The sequence below is a fragment of the Rhinolophus sinicus genome, linkage group LG07 (genome assembly GCF_036562045.2).
Source record: "Rhinolophus sinicus isolate RSC01 linkage group LG07, ASM3656204v1, whole genome shotgun sequence".
Classification (NCBI taxonomy): domain Eukaryota; kingdom Metazoa; phylum Chordata; class Mammalia; order Chiroptera; family Rhinolophidae; genus Rhinolophus; species Rhinolophus sinicus.
The window spans coordinates 68,792,872-68,813,649 of NC_133757.1; the positions used below are offsets into that span (position 1 = coordinate 68,792,872).

A 20,778-nucleotide genomic window follows, 5' to 3' on the forward strand; every position below is an offset into this window, starting at 1 on the left:
GTAACTCACTGAGCCCAGGGGAACAAACACACGGACAACGAATGCAAGAGAAGCAAGAGGAACCCTAAAACTTTAAATCTTTAATTTGTTTTCACCGTTTTTTTGTTTTGTTTTGCTTCCAAAAGGAAAGGAGAGCGTGGCTCTGTCGCTTGCTTGTACATTGTCCACAGCCCCTGAGCCAGGGCAGTTCCCGTCCCCTGGCCCGCCTGGGGGCCTGGGGTGGTTCACATGCAGCAGTTGGGCCTGCGCGGCCCGGGGCGACTCCAGGAGCCGCCTTATTGCTCAGGTCCCTCCAGGCGCGGCTCCGGGTGCAGCTTGTCCGCTAGGCTAGGCGCGCTGGCTGGGCAGCTCCTGGGAGATGAAGCGGCGCAGGCGCTCCAGGTACTGGCTGTAGAGCTCAATGTCGTTGTGCCCGGCCCCCTCTACCCACAGCGGCTCCACGGCCTTGGGACAGCGCTCGTAGAGTGCCAGCCCGTGCGAGAAGTCGATCACTTCATCCTCCGTGCCGTGGATGATGAGCACCGGCGACGTGATCTTGGACACCTTCTCGATGCTGCGGGGCGGGGTGCGTCAGGCCTCCGCGCCCTCCCCCGCCGAGGCCCCGCCCCCCCGGGCCCGCCCGGCGCTCACTTGGGGAACGCGTCAAAGCAGTAGGTCTTCTTGGTGTCGGGGAAGGCGACACGCATGCCAGAGGTGAGCGGGGAGTGCAGCACCACGGCGGCACACTCGTAGCGCGAGGCCAGGTCCACGGTGGGCACCGTGCCGATGCTCTGCCCGTACAGGACGATGCTGTCCGGGCTGATGCCGTACCTGGCGGCGGGGCAGGGTCAGCCGCAGCCACAGCATGCACATGCCCCTCCCACCGCCTGCCCTCCTCCCTGGTTCTCTGCACAGAGCCTCCAGGAAATAGGGCCTGTCGAGGGATCCTCCCTTGCCCTCCCCCAACGCAGGTTCACGTAGTAGGCAGCCAAGGACTGGCAGGTGTGAGGACAGCTGGCCAGGCCACAGCCCCAGCTCACCCGGCTCTACCCTTAGTTTCTCCAACACGATCTACCCGGTCATGCGTAAGGAGTGCACCTAATGAGGGCCCCACAGTGGCTCCTGCCTGCAGGATAGCCTAGGCGCCTCTCCTGCTCCTCCTGGTCGCCCCACTTGCCCCCAACCCTACACATACTTGACCAGGGCCACACCCAAAATCTGCTTGGGGTTTTCCTGTCCCTGCTGTTCCAGATTAGATATTCCTTCTTGGTCGCAGTGACAGGGGGCCTGTATTCGTCCCTGAGCCTCTCACCTACCCCCCTCGTTGTGGGGAATCAAAGGCAGCTGTATCCCCCATGCCCAGTTGGTGCTTAGTACAACAGGTGAGAGAGTGGTGGCTGCTGCGGGGAGGTGGCTGGGCACCACATCCTTTTCTATTCACCTTCCCTACACAGTAGCCAGGTCCTAGGCCTCCCTCCTCAGTACCAACACCCACCTCCAGGCTCCAGCCCCTTCACCCGCCCTGCCACCTCCCCTAGCATCCTGAGCCAGCTCCACCATGCCTGTTCTCACCAGCACAGCGACCCACTCACCACCTCCCCATGCAGAAGGCCTCCAAGGCTCTCCTCCAGCATACCTCGATCCCAAAAGGCCACCCCTCTTCCTGGTGGATGGGGCCAAGGCAGATGTGCATCTTACCTGGGGAGCCAGACTCCAACTCCCTGTCCATCCACGGGCATCCCCACCTGTCCCTGGCCTGACAGCACTCCAGGTTAACCCCTGCCTGCCCCCAGGCCTCAGGGATGCCACCTGGCCTTGTGCCTACCACCCTGACCACTGCTCCCAGGCTGCCACGGCCACCTCTGTGCTAAGCACCAGCTCAGCCCTGTCACCCAGCTCCAGGCAGGGACTGCAGGCAGCCCCTGGAAATCTCCACCTGGATAAACGCGACAGGTGCCAGATGGAGCGAGCAGCTCTTCTCCAGGCCTCCCAAGCCCCGGGTACTTGGGCCCAAGCATCCCATCCTCCTGCTGCCTCTCAGTTGCTGGGGCTGAGGGATCAGGTCTCTGGAAGTCAATGCTAGCAGCAGGACAGATGGATGATGGACAGAACCCAGAGCTCTCATCCCACAGTGGGGTATGATTCTGCCAGTGACACCGGCCAACAGGGATGGCAGGAAGGGTTGAGGCAGCCGATGGCAAGCACATACCTACACCACACTACCCAGATGGGTCCCTGGTGCCAGGGTGGTGCCAGGGGACCCCATTCCCAGGACCTGCTGCAGGGACTGCCTAGTGCATCACTGTGGCAACCAGGGCCCCATCTCCCCAGGGCAGGCTGACTTTGGTCTCTGAAGGAATGGGTCAGGCAGATCAGCTAGGCAGGGCTGAGGTGGCGCAGCCCCCAACAGACAGCAGGCAGGGCACTACCTCCAGGAGGGCTGGGGTCACTTCTAGAGCAGTGCGCGTGCAGGGCCGCACACTGCAAACGCTGGTTCAGAGACCGAGCAAATGTGCTTCGGTAGTGAGCATTAGGGTGGGAGTCACCTTCCCCGGATGTGGATGACCAGAACGGTGTGAGTCCAGGGAGGTGTGGGTGTGTCCTCTGCTTGCTGACCTCCCATCAGCCACCAGAGCTGTGCTGGGCACCAAGCTGCCCAACACAACCCTCCAGAATCCTCTAGACCCAGAGGAACTCCACCCTCGCCCAGTCCCCCCAGGATGAGGCCAAGTTCCACAGCCACAAGTGCCTCATGAGCCCACCCCCAGAACCACATATAGCAACTCAGTCCTGCCCTGCACCCCAAGTGCTTCCTCGGCTTTGGGGCTCCCAAAGTCCATTCATACAAGCCTTACAGCCCCCTCCTAGGCCCAGGTCCTCTGCCCACTGCTGCTTCCCAGAAAAGTGTCCATTCCCCTGAAGATAGCCCCATCCTATGCCTGCCACAGCCCCAGGAGGTTTGGAGACTGCCCACCACAGTCTCCCTGCTGAGGGAACATGGGTCAGGCCTCACCTTCTGGCCTAGTGTGGCTGCTGACGGCTCCCTCTCCCGCAGGGCCACCCACTGGGATCTAGTGGGCACTTCGTCCCTCCATAGGTAGGCCAGCCCGAGTTTTTGGTGGGCACCTTCCAACCCACCCAGTTTCAGGGGCTCTGGTCCCCTTGGAGGGGACGCTCTCAGCTGACTGTTCCCCTGGCACACAGCTCACCGGGTGCGCAGGGCCTGCCAGGCGGCGTCAATGTCAGCGTAGAGGTTCTTCTCAGAGGGCCTGCCCGAGCTGACGCCGTAGCCCGAGTAGTCGTAGGAGAAGATGTTGCAGTTGATCCGTGAGCCCAGGCCAATGTAGAAGCTGCTCATCTGGCCCAGGTCCACGGCGTTGCCGTGGGAGAAGAGGACTGTGTACCTGGGGGCAGGAGGCACAGGTCAGGGGCAAGGTAGGGAGGGGCTACTCACGCCCCACCCAGTACAGGACTGGCAGGCGGCCTGTGCAGCCAAGTGGCCTAGCTCCTTCAGCCTGTGTGATCTCGGGCAGGGAAACGCCCGCGGAGCCTCAGGCTTCCCCTCTATGAAGGGGGCCGTTGGGACCATGGGTCACATTCTCAGCACAGGGTGGAACCCTCTCCTCCGAGGCATTCCCTTTGGAGAGGCTCCGGCAGCCTGAGGATGGCAGGCACACAGGCCCACTACTCAGAGCCTTCCTGGGGAATGAGACAGTGGCTTCTAGGCTGGCAGGGCTGTTTGTCTCCTCTCTTTCTGACAGCTGGCACCTGCCTCACAAGCAAATAAAGCCAACCCGTGATCACAGTGGTGCAGGTCTCCCCCTCTCCTGCAAGAAATGACCATGACACTGATTTCAGCCTTTGCATCCCATGGTGGCTCTGCCAGGCTACCGCTAACAGGACCTGCACAGGACATGCTAACAGCAGGCACCAGGCTGGTGGATTCCTGGTCTTCTGCCTCCAGCACCACCCCACCCCCAGCCCAGGCCAGCCCAGAGGAAAAGTCAGAGCTTGCCCTTTGGACTTAGACCTGGAGACAGAAGCACTTGGAAGGCCGCGCCTCTGCCCCACCCCTAGGCTCAGGGAAGAACTCTGCTTGCAGGTCCTGAGGCGCCTGTTAACAGGGAGCCAGACTAGGCCTGAGCCACTGGCTGGCCTCAGGTGTGAAGACCTCACTGGGCACTGAACACCGGAGAGACCCTGAAGCAGGTGGCTCCTTGTCGAGCAGGTGGTGTGACACAGCCCCTCAAAGCCACTTCCCTGAGTGTTGGGGTCCTCGTCTTCAATATGGGATGCTGAGAGGGCCCCTTACAGCTGCACATGAAAGGGCCCAGAGCAGCTGGGCAGCAGCTGTGGGCAGAGCGAGGCCAGCCCTTGGTGGTTCTGGTCTGCCACCCCTTGTCAAGAAGCCTCCCCAGACACCGGCACCACCCGGTGGTCTTCACCCAGCTCTGGCACTCCCAGGGCCCTCCCCCCCACCAGGGTGGGTCCGGGTCACATCTGAGAGGCTCACCTGGCTCCTGGCACGCAGCGTACGTACATACAGGCAATGCGGTTGCCCCGGCTGCTCTTGGTCAGGAAGACCTCCACGGTGTCCAGCTCGCGCTGGCTGTACTGGAAGTCAGCGCGCTCCATCAGGTGGAGCTTCCAGCGCCCGGGGGTGCCCACAGAGGCCCGCAGGGTCCCTGAGGGGGCAGCCCCAGCCCCGCCAGGCCCCGCCTCGGGCTCGGGCACCAGCGAGTAGGTGGGCTCTGGCGGCAAGAAGGCGAGCTTGGCGGCAATGCGGCCGGGACAGGGTGGGCAGCAGAATAGACAGCAGAGCTCGGTCACTGACAGGCCGTTCATGGCGGGCACTGGGCACCAGGGTGGGCGTCGCTCGGCAAGGGAGGGGGAGGGGTGCTCCAAGACACGGGCGGGGGGGAGGGCGACCCCCAGCCACCACCCCAGATGAGAGCCCCGTTAGGAGGCTGCTGCCCAGCCCCATCGTGGTCCAAGCCGAGCCCTTGGGAGCCTTGCCACCGCACGTCTCCATGTGGCGCACCGAAAAGCCCTGCAGAGAACAGCAAGATGTGGGTCCCCAAACACCACCGGAGCCCGGGACCCAGTCTTGCCTGTACTGAGCCTCTTGGCCTTCCCCATGGCCCCCTGCACCCTTTCCTGCTCAGACTGCTCCACCCTCCACCCCCATGGACCTGCAAACCCAGCCTGCCCTCTGAGGGGACCAAGCACCTCCCAAGTGACCTCTGTGGGACCCAAAGCTGACCTGGCCCTGCCTGCTATCGCCCTTCCTCAGCATGCAGTCACTTAAATCCATTCATCACCCTGAGCATGGCCTGCCAGCTGTGCTGGTAGAACAGACCCCTGGCCCACCCACTCTCCCCCACATGGCCCCTGCTCCGGGCTCAGGGAAACACTATCACTCCCCCATGCCGGTGTCCACAGGGTGGGCCCAAACTCTCCTGCCAGCCCATCTCTGTGCTGTCCTTCAAGGATCCATCCTACAACCCCAAGTAACATAGAACAACCGAGGTAAGGACAGACTGCTGACTGGAGGGAACCAAGGGCACGCTCCCAGGGGCCAGAACCATGACAGGGCTGTGATGTCCAGAGACAGAGGAGCCCAGGCAGAGGAAAACAAACAAAGGCTCTGGGAACAAAAGCAGGATACATCTCAGGCTTAGAGGCCTATGGGCTAGACAATGGCTCTCCCCTGTGCTGGGGGCCAGGCTGCTTGGAGGGGGAGGTGTCACAGGCGATCCTCCAGCTCTGCCAACTTAGGGGTCTGAGACCTTGGGCAAGTCGCTTACCCTGCTGGGGCCTCAGTTTCCTCATCCATCCATGCAGATACCACTCACCTCAAGGGGGAGGGAGTAAACAAGATGAGAGTAAGGGGTGGGTGGGGCATGGCTCAGAGTAGGAGCTCAAACGTTCTTCCTTCAGAGCATCGTGAAACGCTGTATGACATAGACTACAGCTAAAGTGCTAAAGCAACTACAGTCGTATACAGAGCTGCCAACGAAGAAACTAAGAGAACTGAGGTTTGAGAAAACCTGCCCACTTACTACACGTTCCCTACAGACTGGACCAAGGGGGAGACACACACCACTCGATTCTAGCAGTAAAGCACCTTGGTACGTTGAGTTTTGGGGCCACAGCGTCTGAAAACCACTGGGCCAGGAACATTCAGCTTCAGAACAGGTCAGAGCAGTCTGAGGCCCAGAAATATATCTGCTCCCTCTGGACTCGTGACTGGAACTGTGACCTGTGACCGAGGGCTGGAGAGAGCCACATCCCACAGTCACCTGGATTAGGGGCACATGGGGGGAATGTGAAAGCTGCCAAAGCCAAGGTTGGGAGGGACAGACATGGATGGCTTCCAGGAGTCCCCGAACTCCCAAGCAGGACACATACTTTATGTGCAAGTATTTTACAGAGGGGAGAACACTGGTTCTCAGATACAATGAGTTTGTCCCCCGGGGACACTTGCCAACAACTGGAGGTATTTTCGGTTGTGAGGATTGGGGAAGGGAGCTCCTGGCATCGAGAGGGTGGAGACCACGGATGGTGTTCAACACCCCACAGTTCACAGGAGAGAATTATCCCCAAATGTCAACCTACATATTCTCAAAGGGGTCCAGCCCCAACAGGTGACACTCCGCTGGTGCACGGGGGTACTGGAGGGTCTGGTGTTTGGGGACACAATGAAGGCTGGTTTTGACAGGAAGGCCTGGCTGAGAGACAGCGCGCAGGGTAGGAGGCCCCCAGCCACCTAGAGGACGAAGGGCACACCGAGGTGGCCAAGCCCCATGACCAAGCCAGAAATCCTGATGTTGTCCTTGACTCCTCCCCCCACCTCAGACCCACCCATCAGCAGAGACTGCTGCCTCTTCCTCTCTCTCCTTTAACTGCCACCTGGTCCGCGCCTGTCACCTTTCACCTGCACTGCTTCTGCAGTCTCCTTCCTTGCTGGTCCCCACTCGGCCACTATCACCTCGCTCCAGGCCATTTCCCCGCCAGCAGCTGAAGGATCTTTTCACAACACAAATCTGATCACGCCACCTCCCTTTTGGGGTGTCCCAGTGGCCTCCCACTATTTTCAGGATAGAGATCAAATCCCTTGTCACAGCCTGCCAGGTTGGCAGTTGGCTGGGGCAGCCTCCCCAGCTTCACTCATCTGGTACCCCACGCCCCCTCACTCTCCCGAAACAAGCCACACTGCCCACTCCTGCCTCAGAGCCAGAACCCAGATAGTTCCCCTCCTGGGGACCCCTCCCCAATTTCACTAGACAGGCCTTGCCCTTGTCCTGTTCACCGTTCAGATCTCATCTCCAATGCCCTCAGAGAGCCTTTCCAAGCCAGGTCAGGTCCCCCCACCCCCAGGCCCACCATGCTCTCATGGTTCCAGGTTCCAACTAAAGAGAAACTCCATGATGGCAGGGCCGTTACCGTGTTTCCCGAAAATAAGACCTAGCTGAACAATCAGCTCTAATGCGTCTTTTGGAGCAAAAATTAATATAAGACCCTGTCTTATTCCGTAAACACGGTATCTGGCTTTGCTCAATAAACACCGGCTTAACGAATGGGCAAAAAACAAGGGTCAAAGAAGAAAAGGAAAGGCTACAGAGTCTGCCAGGTTTGACAGAGAAGGCGGAAAGTCTCTTCTCGGGACACCAGCACCTGTGACCTCCCGCATGTTATTTATGGGTGTCACTGTGTGTGCCCCAAGAGCCAGGCCTCAAACTGGGCAGTGCACATCCACGTGCCTCTCTCACTGGATACACACCCAGAGCCCCAGCAATTCTGCCCACAAGCACATACTGGGCACCCTGCTGCCAGGCCCTGTGCGGACTGGCGGGTGTTCTGAGGACTAACGAGGAAACAAGCAATTGCAATACTGTAGGACGACCTAAATACGAAGGACCGTGAGGGCACCTCACCCAGCCAGTCAGGGTGAGAAAGCTGCCTGGAAAAAGGTGCAGTCTGAAAGGTGCAGAGAAAATGGCCAGGTGACAAGGGACAGAGCAGAAGGGAGAGCATGGGCAAAACCCCAGAAGTGACAGCCCGTTCCAGGAACTGCGGGTACCGGTTAGAGAGGACACCGGGAGGAAGAAGCATACAGAGGACTCGCAGAGGGAGCCGCGATCGGGTCACGCCCGTGAGCCCTGCTGCAGAAATTGGACTTCAAACCGGGAGCCCTGGAGGAGTCCTGGGCCGGACAGCCTGCGAATGGGCAGAGGCGGCTGGGAAACGTTCAGAATGCAGTGCTCGGATTCGGGCTGCTGGGGCAGGGCCGAGTATTGGGCTGGGGGGCCGATTCAGGGGTAGGGGCAGAGTCCGCGGCTCGGACGGCGCACTCCCGGAAGGAGCAGGTAGCGTCCCGGGTGGGTTGTCACCCACCCCTCGTCGGAAGGCTAAATGGAGGGGACACAGGGCACTGCTAGAGTCGGAGATGCTGGCTCGCGCGGTTCCTGCCCCTGGTCTGGGGGAGCCCACCGGCCCGGAACATGAACGCCCCGGGAGTACGGGATTTCGGGGGCGTTCGACCTGGCTGCCCCGGCCTCACGGCCCGGCCCGGCTCCCTAAACGGCGACGGAGGCACTCAGGTCAACCCGCGCCGCCGTGCCCGCTCCTGTCCGGCACTCACCGCCTCAGCTTGCGCACCCCGGCCGCGGGGCCGCGCTCCATGGCTTCCGGCCGCCCGCCCGTGCGTCCGTCAGGGCCCCCGAGCCGCAACCCGGCCTCCTGCGCCGCAGCTGGCGCTCCCCCGCTAGCGGAAGTGAGCCTCTCTCCCGCCACCGCCCCGGAAGTGACGTCAGGCGCGCGCGGAAGCCGAAGGGGCCGGGGTCCTGGCTCCCGCACCGCTAGTGACTGGGGGCCCGGACCAGGATTCTGGGGGCGGAGTTGGATTGCTGATGAGGCAGGGCCGGGCTTAGGGGCGGGGCATGGCTTGGGGGCGGGTTGAGCGTGGGCTGGCCCGGCTGAGTTGTGGTTGGCGGGTGGTCCGGGATTGGGAGCGGGGCTGGCTCGCGGATCGGAAGAGGCGGGGCTGTGGTGGGTGTGGCTGATACAGTCGGGCGGGGCCAGACTGTTGTGGGCGGTTCCTCGCGGGGTGGGCGTGGTCCCGGCTCTGGGTTCTAGCGTTGGTTTTCAGACGCAGTCTGCTCTTCATTCATTAGTTCTTTTACTCATTCCAGGGCCTGGACTAGGGTGAGGCGAGTGAGGTAAGGTTGTGCAAGTGCAGGAGCGGATCCTGTCGTTATTTAAATGTTCCTCACGGGTTCTTTTTTTTTTTCTTTTTAAATCAGGCATTTATAAACAAGAAAGCGTACATTAATTACATAAAAATAGTTCTCGAGTAGTAGAGAAAGTCATATTGTTTATTAGCAGCAAAGGAGAGAACAGGTGGTGATGCAGCCGCTCCTGGCAGGTACAAAGGTACTGCTGTTTTTTCCCTTAATTGAAAAAAAAAAATTTCATTTGTGACTCCTGACCTTGAGCAAGAACAAGCCGCCTCTCCAGCCCCTGAGCCTGGTGGACGTGGCGGTGGGAGGGAGAGGATAGGCCCCACCCAGAGCTCCGGAAACCGGCAAAGGGCATCTGCGGTGTTCCCTCTGACAGACGAGTGTGTTCTTCCTCAGTTAAAAACAACCCAAAAAACAAAACAACTGCCAGGTAAGAAAAGGTTTCTGGAAAAGGAACCACCACACACACGTGTGACACAGAATGCAAAGGGAGTATTTACAGGGCGATACTTGTACATCAGCTAGTTCTGTACGAAAAGCAGAGTGTTATGTGTATGAGTTACTTGCTCCATAGATATGTTATTGCTGTTGTTTTTTCTCTTTGTTAAGTTTTCTTTCAACATAGAAATAAAGGATAATTAAACTGAATACACAATCATTTCGATAGTGGGTGTCACACATAGGGAGTCGACAGCCTACAGGTTGGATCCCTCTCCTCCCTTCTGGAAAGATCTGAGCTGCAGCTGAAACAACAGGAGGCAGGTCTTGAGATTGGGTCCTACCTGGGCCTGCAGAGTGGAGCTGCACCCTGAGAACTGAAGTGGCCGAGGCACCCTCCATCCTCCTCATCCAGGTAGCTGCCCCGGAAGTCTGAGCTGCTGGTGAAGGGGAGCCCACCTCATCTGATTCCCACTCCACCAGCTCCACGACCCTCAGGAAGGGTGGGCCTGAGTGGGACAAAGCCTTCCCAGGGCTCACATCCTTCAAGCTCTTGGGGACAGGCTGCTGCTGTATATCCAGGTCTTTCCAGACGTATGGGTTCAGAGCCAGCTATCATGTTTCCCCAAAAATAAGACTGGGTCTTATATTAATTTTGCTCCAAAAAATGTGTTACAGTTTATGTTCAAGGGATGTCATCCTGAAAAATCATGCTAGGGCTTATTTTCTGGTTAGGTCTTATTTTGGGGAAAACACGGTAGCAGAATTATGGACCTGATGAATGGCAGAGATGTGTGGGTGACCGGAGGGTACTGCAATGGCAAGGAGAGGCAGTGCCCTCACACACCATTCAAAACTCAATGGGTCTAGAAATAAACAAACAAACAAAAAACAAGTAAAAAAGAAAAAAACAAATTCAAAGGATCTAAAAGTCTGAGCATAAAAGGCCTCTTCCCCTCCTACTCAGTGCTGAGAAACCCAGCATTTGTGTGTACCTCCCAGCTTTAAACTTTTTAAAAAACTTTCATAGCTTTCCATAAACAGCATGCAGATGGTCACTTCTGCCTTGGCCTATCTGCGATGCTCTAACACAACCCCCAGGGGTGGCCAACTGCTGGTGTACTCAGTCCCCACTTGCTGGACACGAAGGTTGGTTCTGGCTGTGGCCAGAATGGAAACGGCACATGAGGCATTTAACACTCTCAGGCAGAGACCTTCGGGAAGATGCCTGGAAGCAAACCTTCTAATGAGAAGGTCCACCCAGCTGTGTACAGGAAACAAAGCAGCCATAGGCCCCCCTCTAAGAAAAACATGCCACAATGAGAACAGAGGGTGATGTGGGGGTAGGGGGAGATGAGGGAATGGGTGATTTTTTCTCTCTTCTTCATGCTTTGACGTCTTCTGAGTTTGTTTTGGTTTTGCTTGGCAAAGGATGTGTTGCACTGCTAGGATCAGGAAAAGACTGAAATAAAGCTAGATGGCCAAGTAAAGACTGGCTGTTAAAAATGCACCTTGGTTGGTACCCAAAAAAATGAAAGCAGGGACTCAAACAGAGACCACTACATGAATGTTCACAGCAGCATGATTCACAATAACCAAATGGTGTATCCATGGCTGGATGAATGGATAAACAAGATCTGGTTCATCCACACACTGGAATAGTACTCATCCTTAAAAAGGACAAACATTCTGACACCTGCTACAACTGGACAAACCTGGAGGACATGATGCTCAGTGAAATAAACCAGACACAGAAGGGCAAACACTGTGTGATCCCACTCACAGGAGGTCCCCAGAGGAGTCAGATAGAGAGAGGAAGTAGATGGTGGGGGCCAGGGGCTGGGGGTCGGGGGAGGGAGTAAGGGTTTAATGGGGACAGAGTGTCAGTTTGGGGAGATGGAAAATTCTGGAGATGGATGGTGGGGACAGCTGCACAGAAGTGTGAATGTGCTCAATGCCACTGAGCTGTGCACTTAAAAATGGTTATAATGGTAAAGTTTATGTTATGCATTATTTCACCATATCAAAATAAATAAGAGTTTATGAAACCATGGGGCCAAGGGAGAGCCCCAGGTGTTTGGAGCAGTGCCAGCTTCATGGGTTGAGACCTGTGCAGTCACCCAGGTCCCCTAGCTCAGAAGGGCTCCACCCATGATTACTGCCCTGTGGCTGCTGTTTTGAAATTCCTAATAATTTTTTAACAAGGGGCCCTGTATTTTCATTTCGAATTGGGATCTGCAAATTACTGTTTCCCCGAAAATAAGACCTAACCGGAAAATAGGCCCTAGCATGATTTTTCAGGATGACATTCCCTGAACATAAGCCCTAATGTGTCTTTTGGAGTGAAAATTAATATAAGACTCGGTGTTATTTTCAGAGAAACACAGTATGTGACCAGTTATGGTTTGAAGAAAGGACAGGGAAGCCCAAGTTCAGAGTCTGGGACCCTGGGGCTGGTGGAGAAACACCCGAACTTGTGAGTTGTCTTTGCGCCACCACGAGGGGAGAGAGTGAGACCCAGTCAGGAAGTGGGCTCCTGACACAGGCCAGGAAGGAAGTGGTGGGATCCTAAAATAGCACCAGTAGCCCAACTGATTGGGTGGGGGTTGGGGGGTAGAGAGGGGAGGTTGGACAGGAGTGAGCCAATGCCAGGAGGCACAGGGGCTTTCCTGAGGAAGCCCCTTCCCCGAACCCAGCCCCTGGGCTTTGGTCTACATCACCAGACCCAGCACCCACTGCCCCACCTGTACTCCCCAAGAATCAGATTTTAAAACAAAGAACGGGGCACCCTGGAAGCTTGTGTTAGACAGCGTTCTCCAGAGAAACAGAACCCATAGGACATATAAGAATAGAAATAGAGATACACATGAGGTGTGATCAAACAATACAGTGAATGTTTAAATAAAAGAAAAATTATTATAGTAAAAGACATATTGCCATTAATCCCCCTCAAAATACTCCCTCTCACTTCAAACACACTTATCCCGTCATTCTTGCCACTTTCTGAAGCAGTTCTGGAAGTCCTGTTTTGTAAGTGTCATTAGATGTGCTGTCATGGCTGCCTCAATGTCCTGAATGGATTGAAAATGTTTACCTTTCTTGGGGCGGCCGGTTAGCTCTGATGGTTAGAGCGGGTGCTCTTAACAAGGTTGCCAGTTCGATTCCCACATGGACCAGTGAGCTGCGCCCTCCACAACTAGATTGAAGACAACAACTTGAGCTGAGCCACCAGTGGGCGGCTGGATGGCTTAGTTGGTTAGAGTGCAGTGCTCTTAACAACTAAGGCTGCTGGTTCGATTCTTGCCTGGGATGGTGGGATGAGCCCTCCACAACTAGATTGAAGGACAACTTGACTTGGAGCTGATGGGGCCTGGAAAATACACACTGTTACCCAATAAAATTTTTAAAAAGGTTACTTTAAAGAAAAAAATATATATACCAGAAGCGATGTGTGACATGGAACTTCATGACGCTGGATGATTTACGGCACACTTTAAAACACACCTCTCAACCGTAGCTCACACCTAACTGCACCAAACAAGTTGAAACTTGTCACACACTGTTACTGAGGTTCGAAGCTCCACTGCTATATTGAAGATCTCTGTCTTTCCCTTGGATGGCACTTGGCAGCAACATTCACCATCTTTTTTTATCACAACGGAGAGGCTCCGTGTCACGCATTCCTTCTAGTATATGGCAATTTCTGCCAAATAAAAACATCACAGTGTGTCCTCATCCACCTTATTTATTGGATCTGGCACCGGCTGGCTTCCAGCTCTTCCCCAAAGTCAAAATGACCATCAAAGGTAAACTTTTTGAATTCATTCAGGACATCAAGGCAGCCATGACAGCGCAACTAAAGACACTCATAAAAGAGGACTCCCAGAACTGCTTCAGAAAGTGGCAAGAATGATGGGATAAGTGTGTTTGCAGAAAGGGGAGTATTTTGAGGGGGGTTAATGGCAATGGGTCTTTTACTGTAATACATTTTTTTTTAATTTACCGTATTTTGCCATGTATAGCGTGTACTTTTTTTGCCCAAATTTGTGAGGGAAAAATAAGGATTCACATTATATATGGGTAGTACTAATTCTGTACTTATATAAATGTTTTAATTCTTTTATTTATGCTTTGAGTTATAAGTGTAACTCTAGAAATCAATAACGATATCCGTATGCAAAATAATACCCTGGAATAGGATCATCTGTTTTGTTGAACTTACAACGAATTTGTAACAATGAAGAGTTCTTGGCCTTCTATGATGCATAATATTGTAAATTTGTTACTGGTACATAAAATTTCTTGTACCTTGTATCTGTTTTTGTGTTTTGTAATTATTTGTTACATAAAATTTCTTTTTCCGTAATATGTTGAAAAATAAATGCTAAAATTCCTTTATAATACAAAAAACAAGTATCTAAATGTAAACAAATAAAAATTTTAACTAAAAAAATTGAAACGAGGGCCGGCCCGGTGGCTCAGGCGGTTAGAGCTCCATGCTCCTAACTCCGAAGGCTGCCGGTTCGATTCCCACATGGGCCAGTGGGCTCTCAACCACAAGGTTGCCAGTTCAATTCCTCGACTCCCACAAGGGATGGTGGGCAGTGCCCCCTGCAACTAAGATTGAACACGGCACCTTGAGCTGAGCTGCCGCTGAGCTCCCGGATGGCTCAGTTGGTTGAAGCGCGTCCTCTCATCCACAAGGTTGCCGGTTGGACTCCCGCAAGGGATGGTGGGCTGCGCCCCCTGCAACTAGAAAATGGCAACTGGACCTGGAGCTGAGCTGCGCCCTCCACAACTAAGACTGAAAAGACAACAACTTGAAGCTGAACGGCACCCTCCACAACTAAGATTGAAAGGACAACAACTTGACTTGGAAAAAAGGCCTGGAAGTACACACTGTCCCCCAATAAAGTCCTGTTCCCCTTCCCCAATAAAATCTTTAAAAAAAAAAAATTGAAACGAAAGTCTTTTCCCCCTGAAAGTGTGGGCCAAAAACGTGGGTGCGCATTATACATGGAGCACATTATACGTGGTAAACATTCACTATATTTTTTTATCACATTTCATAGATACAGATTTAATATGAGGTATTGACTCACGTGACTCTGGTAGCTGAGAAGTGCCATGACCTACCATCTGCCAGCTGCAGACCCAGAAGAGTGGGAGGTGTGAGCCCAGTGCAAGGGTAGGAGACAGTGAACGGCCCAGCTTGATTGGTCAGGCCAAAGGGACACATTATCCCTTCCTTTGTCTTTTCTTCTATTCAGGTCCACAAGGACTGGGTGATAGCCACCCAGTTTGGGGAGGGCCATCTGCTTACTGAGTCCACTGATTCAAGTGCTAATCAGAAACCCCCTCACAGACACAGCCAGCAATATTGTTTTTAAAAATGAAGCTATAACTTACAGACTGTACTGTGCACAGATTCTAACTGTACAGCTTAATTAAACTGCACACATATAGGTAAAACATTGGATACGATAAAAAGACAAGGGGGTTAGGGAGGAGGGATGAATGGGTGGAGCACAGGGGATACTTAGGGCAGTGAAAATATTCTGTATGACACTAATGGTGGACACATGTCATTACATATTTGTCCAAACCCATAGAATGTACAACACCAACAGTGAACCTTAATGTCCACTGTGGACATTGGACGATGATGACGTGTCAGTGTAGGTTCATCCTTGTAACAAATGTCCCACTGTGGTGGGGGTCATTAATAGTGGGGGAGGCTGTGCATATGTTGGGGCAAGGGGTATATAGGAAATCTCTGTACTTTCTGTTCAGTTTTGCTCTGAACAAAAAAATATATATATATCAGCCTGTGCACTGCCACCCACTTCCAATCCCCACACCCCTGCCCTGGAGGCTCCCTCCTGGTCTTCCCAGAGGTCACCACTAGTTGACTTCTATTACAGTTGATTCATTTTGCCAAGTTTCGTAATTTCTGTAAATAAAGTTATGCAGAGCATTCTCTTTTGTGTTAGCTACTTCCACTCTACATTGAGCCTGTGTGATTCAGCCCTGGGGTTGTGTGTAGCGGTCATTCACCTTTTTCATTGCTGCATAGTAGTCCATTGTATAACCATACCACTTTTCTTGACACATTCTCCTGCAGATGAATACTTGGGTCGTTTTCAGTTTGAGGCTATTATGAACAAAGTTGCTGTGAACATTCATGCAATTCTTTTACTGGACATAAACACTCATTTTATTGGGCGCTGTATTATTTTGCTGAAACTGCCATAACACAGTAGGACAGATGAGGTGGCTTAAACAATAGTCATTAGTTTTCTCCCAGTTCTGGAGGCTGGAATCCAAGATCAAGGTGTCAGCAGGGCTCATTTCTCCTGAGTCCTCTCTCTTTGGCGTGTAGACACAGCCTTTTCCCTGTGTCTTCATATGGTCTTCCTTCTGTACAAGTCTGTGTTCTAATCTCTTCCTATAAGGACACTGTCATATTGTATTAGGACCTGCCTCAATGACCTAATATCACCTTAATCACCTCTTTAAAGGCCCCATCTCCCAATACAGTCACATCCTGAGGTCCTAGAGGTTAGGGTTTCAATGTATGACTTTTGGGGGACACAATCCAATCCATAATATCCTTTGAGGAGTTGATTTCCTGCATCATAGAATACAATGACTGGGCCGGGCCAGTGGCTCAGGTGATTGGAACACTGTGCTCCTAACACTGAGGTCACCAGTTCAATTCCCACATGGGCCAGTGAGCTGCACCCTCTACAACTAAGATTGTGACCAACAGCTCTCCCTGAAGCTGGGCTGGCATGAGTCGCCGTGGGCTACCGCTGGCTGTCGAGTGCTGCTACGGGCTACTGTGTGCCGCCATGAGCGGCCGGTGGCCAGCATGAGTGGCCGGCAGCAGGCATGAGCTGCCAAGAGCTGCTGTGAGCGGCTGACTGACGACTGGCCACCGACTGCCTCAGCCGGGGGGAGCGCAAGGCTCATAATACCAGCAGGGGCCGGGTAGCTGTGTCCTACACAACTAGACTGAGAAACAACAGCTTGAACCAGAGTGTGTGTGGGGGGGAGGCAGAAGAAGGGGGGGAAAAAATATAATGACCATTAGTTGAAACTGCCAAATGGTTTGCCAAGTGGCTGAGCTCTTTGGCTTCATCTCTTTCACGCGCCCCTGTGCTCACCAAACTTCACCCTGTAGTATTCCCAGTTTGAACAGGCGTAGCCAGGGCCTGACTCAGGATCTTTATGTGGGCTGTTCCCTCTGCCTGGAATACTCTTCCCACAGAAAACGTCTCATCATTCAGGGCTCAGGGAAAGTGTCCTCTCTGCAGAGATGCCTTCCCTGACCACTCCATTTACCATGATGGCAACACCTGTGTTCAGCTCTCTATAGAGAAGTTACTCCATTGGAAATGATCTGATCTCTATTTTATCTTACTTGGCACGTAGTAAGCATGAAATAATGATGGTGTCCTCAACATCTGAGCCATCAGGGAAATGTGAACCTGAACCACAGTGAGATGGGCACTTCACACCTGCTAGGACAGCCATACTCAAAAAGATAGACAATAACAAGCATTGGGGAAGGTGTGGAGACACCAGAAACCTCGCACGTGGTAAGTGGGAATGTAAAACAGGGCAGCTGCCATGGAAAACGTGGAAAATGGCGTGGCAGCTCCTCAAAAGGTTAAACACAGAGTCACCATCTGATCCAACAAGACCGTTGCCCAAGGTCCCCCACTATGATCAGTATATTCCCCTGGCTCCAGGGCAGGATTTCTCAGCCTTGGCACTATTGACATTTGGGTGGATGATTCTTTGTTGTGGGGGCCTCCTGGGAATTGTGTATGTATGTGGGGGAGGTCTTTGAGCAGCATCCCTGGAGCCAGGCGCTGGAATGGCGGTGGCTGTGGCGGTTTTGGGAAGCACTCAAATAACCGTCCCCACTTATCCTGCCTGAAGCCACGGTTTTGGCCATGCCGCCTTTGATCGGTAGGTGGCGACAGCGACCGCTTCATATTTGGATAGTCGTGAAGAAGGGGTGGGGCGAGGATGTGAGGGCAGTTCCACTTGTCTTGCTAAAACAACACATTGTCTGTTCACGTGCTTTGAGTGCTCACTCTGAGCTAGGCAGTAGGGATCCGCAGTGAACAACATTTCCAGCCCTCGTTGAACTGACGTTCTAGATAAATGACATGTCACCAGATAATAAGTATTGGGAAGACAATAAAATAAAGGAGTGGTCCAGGAGAGAACAGGAACATTTTTCCCCCCTTCTTCTGCCTCCCCCCACCCCCCATTCTGGTTCAAGCTGCTAGTTCTCAGTCTAGTTGTGTCACAGCTCCCTGGCTCATGCTGGTATTATGAGCCTTGCGCTCCCCCGACTGAGGCAATCGGTCGCCAGTCGTTGGTTGGCCGCTCACAGCAGCTTATGGCAGCTCTTGCTGGCTGCCTGCTGGCCACTCACGCTGGCTGCAGGCCACCGGCTGCTCATGGCAGCACACGGTAGCCCTCGATAGCCCACGCTAGCCAAAGGCAGCCCACACCAATCTCCGGCTTTTCACGGCAGCCGAACTCCAGCGAGAGATGTTGTTCACAATCTTAGCTATAGAGAGCGCAGCTCACTGGCCCATGTAGGAATCGAACCAGTGACCTCGGCATTAGGAGCACGGCGCTCCAACCACCTGAGCCACTGGGCCGGCCAGAGAACAGGAATATTTGAAATGGGGGTTCCCCCTAACACTCCAGTTCCATGTGGTCAGGGCTCCGGGGAGAATCAGTTGGAACTGTGTGCCTCTTGGGGTGCATTTCCAGCCCTGTAACACATGAAGAGGTCATTTCAACTCTTCAGCACTTGTACTGTCCTAGAGAGTTGTAGTAAGGATTAAATGAGATAATATAAGATGTGTAGAACCAGAACAGTGTCTGGTTTCAAATAAGCACTCAATAAATATTAACCCTTATTAATTAGTAATAATGGTTATTATTATATTACATTATCATTTCATTAGTGTCAGCTTCTGGGACTTGGGAAAGCAGAGAACCAAGTGGGTTATTATTGTGTGCAGACTAAGGGTTAAAGGGCTGTGAGAAAAGAGGTCGAGTTTTAGAATTTGGGAACACTTGAGCTTGCTTTTCAGAAACTGTTTTCTGACCAGAGGCAGTGACCAATCGTTGGCAGCTGATCATTTGTGTGTGTGTGTGTGTGTGTGTGTGTGTGATGGGGTCATGGAGCCTTCTAAGAGTTTGGGTAGGTAGGAAGGAATTAATTTATCAAGAGATCTGTTGGGGGCAGTAAACCTCTGGGAAACAGGAGATGGTACTCTCCCCTCCTTATCAGGGTCCAGTGGGCTTTGATCGGCCTTCCTGGGCAGTTGAAGGAAGTCCTGCCCCAACTCACCCCATTTCCAGGAAGAGCTTGGTCTGAGGATTGCCGCAAAAGCGGGAAACACCTGGGGCCCATACAACTGCATGTAGCAACCTCAGAATGTCAACAGGATGATGAGCCGGATAAACACAGGCTGCACAACGTGGCCCCTCCTCGGACTCATTTCTCGATGGTCTTGCAGATGTGGATGAGCTTATGGCCACACAGCCGGTCAGCAGTTGACCCAGGTTTCTAACTGATGCCAGGGCGCTTTCCACTGCCATTAAGCTTACAACTGGGGAACTAATTCCACGTTTTTTCCAACCTTTTAGCGCTGGTCATGAGCCTGTTGCCATGAATTTTGAAGGTCACACTTGTGAACGGTGTTGGAGTGAAAACAAAAGGGATCCTATCAGTCAGAGCTCTTGGTGTATAAAGGACTGAAATCATGACTCAAATTAGCTTAAGTCAAAAAAAGAAAAGCAAAAAAACAAAGCCAAAAAACACAGGAAAGCTGAAAGGCCTCCTGAGTCAGTCATGTCTGGATCCAGGTGCTTAAACAATATTGTCAAGGCATGAACCAATCTCTCTCTCTGGGATCTGCTCTCTTCTGTTTTGGCTTCATTCTCATACAAGCTTCACTTTGGGATGGCTAAAATAATTTTTGGCAGCTCCAGGCTTACACCCTAAAGCAAGAGATCAACTCTGCTTATATTTCAAAGTCCCAGGGATGACTCTCATTGGTCCCACTTGAGTCACATGACTATTCCTGAACTAATCACTGTAGCTAGGGGTAGGGAAATGCTCTGATTGATGGGGGCTGAGTCAGCAGTGGGGTCTTGGAACTGCAGTGATAGACTTGAGTGTGGGGAAAGGACAATCTCCCACAAAAAAACTGGGGTGCCAGATCCAGAAGGGGAGTTGGGTGCTGAGGGGGCAGAATGCAAATGCTACTACAGGGCACTGACCTATAGCAGGGCTTCCACTTTAGGGGATGCTAATCCACTTCCATTCCCACCCCAATCTGTGTCCTGGAAACATAAGCTCAGGTGGTTCCTTCACTGCTTCCTGATCAGGGATCAATGCTGTATAGTATTTCAGTGTATGGATGGACCACATTGGGTATATCCACTCATTTGTTCATGGATATTTGAGCTGCTTCCACCCTTTGACTGTTGTGGATAATGCTATGAACATAGGTGTACAAATATCTGCCTTAGTGCTCGCTTTCAATTTTCTTGAATATATACCTAAGAATGGACTTGCTAGGTCACAGGGTAATTCTATATGTATTTTTGAAGACCCATCAAACTGTTTTCAATGGCAGCTGCACCATTTTATATCCTTACCCATGTCTTTTTTGCATTTTGAGAAATTAAAAACAGGCTGAAAATTGCATTGAAGGGATTCATTTTTTTTTTTTTTTTTTTTGGGGGGATTCATTTTTTATATGCAGAAAATCTAGGCATCGTTTTTAGTGACATTGTTAAGACAGGGGATTGTAATGGTGGCACTAAATCTTCTATTTTTGAGATTTGGATCTCCGGTATAATTCAAATTAATAAGTGTAATTTAGCTTGGAACTTCTTGAAAGATTTCTTTTCTTTGCCTCTTAATGATTCTGCTTCATATACATTTACTATGCAGTTTCAATGTTTCTATTTACTTAGGCCCAGTGCTGGCCCTGTGACTTGGGAGAAGTTTTGCCATCTGTATGGGATCCGGTCCTGGCTCCAACTGAAATCTACATAACCTATGCAAAGG

At 52.7% G+C, this 20,778-nt stretch overlaps 1 protein-coding gene across 1 annotated transcript; it reads right to left on the bottom strand.

Annotated features, from left to right (window-relative positions):
* Positions 1 to 60: 60 nt before the first annotated feature.
* Positions 61 to 8,782, bottom strand: ABHD17A (abhydrolase domain containing 17A, depalmitoylase). The gene is made up of 5 exons (XM_019743980.2): positions 8,624 to 8,782; positions 4,493 to 5,029; positions 3,189 to 3,383; positions 631 to 810; positions 61 to 553 (listed from the first exon to the last, which is right to left on the bottom strand). Exons 2-5 carry the CDS (start codon positions 4,822 to 4,824, stop codon positions 328 to 330), a joined length of 933 nt encoding a protein of 310 aa, XP_019599539.1. The 5' UTR covers positions 4,825 to 5,029; positions 8,624 to 8,782; the 3' UTR covers positions 61 to 327.
* Positions 8,783 to 20,778: the final 11,996 nt, after the last annotated feature.

Excerpts from the sequence above, each read along its gene's own strand:
- ABHD17A (XM_019743980.2), bottom strand. The coding sequence starts at position 4,824 with ATGAACGGCCTGTCAGTGACCGAGCTCTGCTGTCTATTCTGCTGCCCA. Across the intron at positions 3,384-4,492 it reads CGCTGCGTGCCAGGAGCCAG|GTACACAGTCCTCTTCTCCC; the intron begins GTGAGCCTCTCA and ends TCCTGCCCCCAG. Across the intron at positions 554-630 it reads TGCTTTGACGCGTTCCCCAA|CATCGAGAAGGTGTCCAAGA; the intron begins GTGAGCGCCGGG and ends CCCGCCCCGCAG.